This window comes from Eurypyga helias, unplaced genomic scaffold (assembly GCF_000690775.1).
Source record: "Eurypyga helias isolate BGI_N326 unplaced genomic scaffold, ASM69077v1 scaffold15759, whole genome shotgun sequence".
Taxonomy (NCBI): Eukaryota; Metazoa; Chordata; class Aves; order Eurypygiformes; family Eurypygidae; genus Eurypyga; species Eurypyga helias.
In genome coordinates this window covers 1-2,063 of record NW_010270304.1, presented here as the reverse complement: position 1 = coordinate 2,063, position 2,063 = coordinate 1, and the positions used below count along the sequence as shown (strand labels likewise).

The following is a 2,063-nucleotide window of genomic DNA, read 5'->3' as shown; positions in this document are numbered from 1 at the left end:
CACGTCGCCGTCCCGCTTGGCCCCGTCATCCTCGCTGTCTGTTGCAAAGTCGTCGCTGCCCTTTGTGGTTTGGGGGGCCGAGGGGCTTTTCTCTGGGAAGAGTGCAGCTAAAATAACAAAGAACCAGCTCAGAACCGGTTCCCTGTGCACACAGGCTCAGCCTCCCCCTAACTCCTACATCAAGGCAGCGCTGCCAGATGCAAATCCGCAGAACGGCCCAGCCAACTGCTGACAGACTGAGGGACTTGCTGGGAAAGGACGACAGCAGAGCTGCCCAAAGCAGCAAATCCCAGTGGATCTCATATCCCTCCCCTCACACCTTACGTCATCCAACCCCAGTCATTACTCAGAGATAACTGCTATTTCTTACTCAGTGGGGGTAAGCTTTTCCGAAACCCAAGAAAGCCCAACTGGACGGAAGCCACGTGCCGCCGGCATGCGCGCGGCAGGGAGCCGTATAAAGAGGCCGGGAGAACACGAGCCGACAAACTCCCTTTAGGACACAGAGGATACCGAGGTTCATACTCACGTGGGTACAGGTCACTCATGCTGTCGTCTGTCTCCTCTCCATCCTCAGCCTCATCACTGGACTTTGGCTCCCAGAACTCCTCTCTCTTGTAAGGCTGCCGGCTCCCGTTCATTTGGTCATCAGGGTGCTGCGTCCGCCGCTTCTTCTGTCGCAAGCAGGCGGGGATGTACTCCACTCCCTCCTTCTGGCACTCCTCATCTAGCAGTGCGAGGGGTCGGGCAGCACTTAGCAAGGCCCCCAGCCACCCGATCCTCTTCCCTTCCAGCCCCAGCTTAGGTTAAACGCAACTCAGAAGTAGGTCGAGCTCCAGCTCTCGTACACGGCCGCGTAACCCACAGCAATACCGTGGGCCAGGGAAGACGTTCACAGACTGTGCTGGGCAGGTGAACCACCCTCTGGGCAAGTTCTAGGACTGCTCCTCTCAATAAGGTTGTTCCAAGGGATTTGCTAGAGGCCTATTGCTCGCTAGACCTGGGACCTTCCCTCCTAGCTGGGGGAGCACACAGCACCAGCAGCATGCTGCGCGCAGAGCTACTGGAATCTCCACAGCTCGGGGAAAAACGCGGCCTGGCTGTACCTTTGGAAAATCCACTTACACGTTTTCAGGGCCTTCTGATAGCGCTTCCCTTGGACATGACGCAGCACGTGCTCTGGAAGCTTGTTGATGTGCCTGAGAGTGAGCTTGCAGAACAGCTGGTGTCTGACAGATGCGGAAAGAGAGAAAGAGCCAAAACAGGGCTTCAGGATGCAATACTTCATAACATTTCCCTCATAAGCACTGTGCTCAAAGTTGACAAATACTTTATAAAGCCTTTCATAGCCTCCCAAACCCACAAACACTCAAGAACTCTGTGCACTCTACTCTGCTCTGGTGAGACCCCACCTGGAGTGCTGCGTCCAGCTGTGGAGCCCTCAATATCAGAAGGATATTGACCACTTGGAGCGAGTCCAGAGGCCACAAAGATGATCAGAGGGCGGGAGCCCCTCTCCTATGACGAAAGGCTGCGAGAACTGGGCTTGTTCAGCCTGGAGAAGAGGAGACTCCGAGGAGACCTCATTGCAGCTTTCCAGTATCTGAAGGGGCTACAAGGGTGCTGGGAGAGGACTTTTTACAAGGGCCTGTAGTGACAGGACAAGGGGTAACGGGTACAAATTGAAATCAGGGAGGTTTAGATTAGATATCAGGAAGAAATTCTTCCCGCAGAGGGTGGTGAGGCACCGGGACAGGTTGCCCAGAGAAGCTGTGGATGCCCCATCCCTGGGAGTGTCCAAGGCCAGGCTGGATGAGGCTTGGAGCAACCTGGTCTGGCGGAAGGTGTCCCTGCCCATGGCAGGGGGGTTGGAACTAGATGGTCTTTAAGGCCCCTTCCCACCCAAACCAGTCTGTGATTCTGATTCTAAAGCTCGACCACTTCACGTCGCAGGTGGAACAAGGTGTGAGGCAGAACACGCAAGAGGCAGCACACGTACAGATTCTTTGTGCTGGGCACTATGTGGGGCTCAAACTTGCCGTAGTCGAACTCGCCGTCAGCCG

The 2,063-nt window shown here is 55.6% G+C and overlaps 1 protein-coding gene across 1 annotated transcript in view; it reads right to left on the bottom strand.

The window, feature by feature from the left end:
• The window catches only part of SURF2 (surfeit 2), a gene marked incomplete at its 5' end in the record, with an annotated part of 2,955 nt that extends 895 nt beyond the window's left edge, over window positions 1-2,060 (bottom strand). Inside the window, 4 exons of the mRNA XM_010158403.1 lie at window positions 4-107; window positions 530-727; window positions 1,126-1,229; window positions 2,000-2,060. Of these exons, the coding sequence (XP_010156705.1) occupies window positions 4-107; window positions 530-727; window positions 1,126-1,229; window positions 2,000-2,060 (467 nt within the window). The remainder of the gene's footprint in view (window positions 1-3; window positions 108-529; window positions 728-1,125; window positions 1,230-1,999) is intronic.
• Window positions 2,061-2,063: the final 3 nt, after the last annotated feature.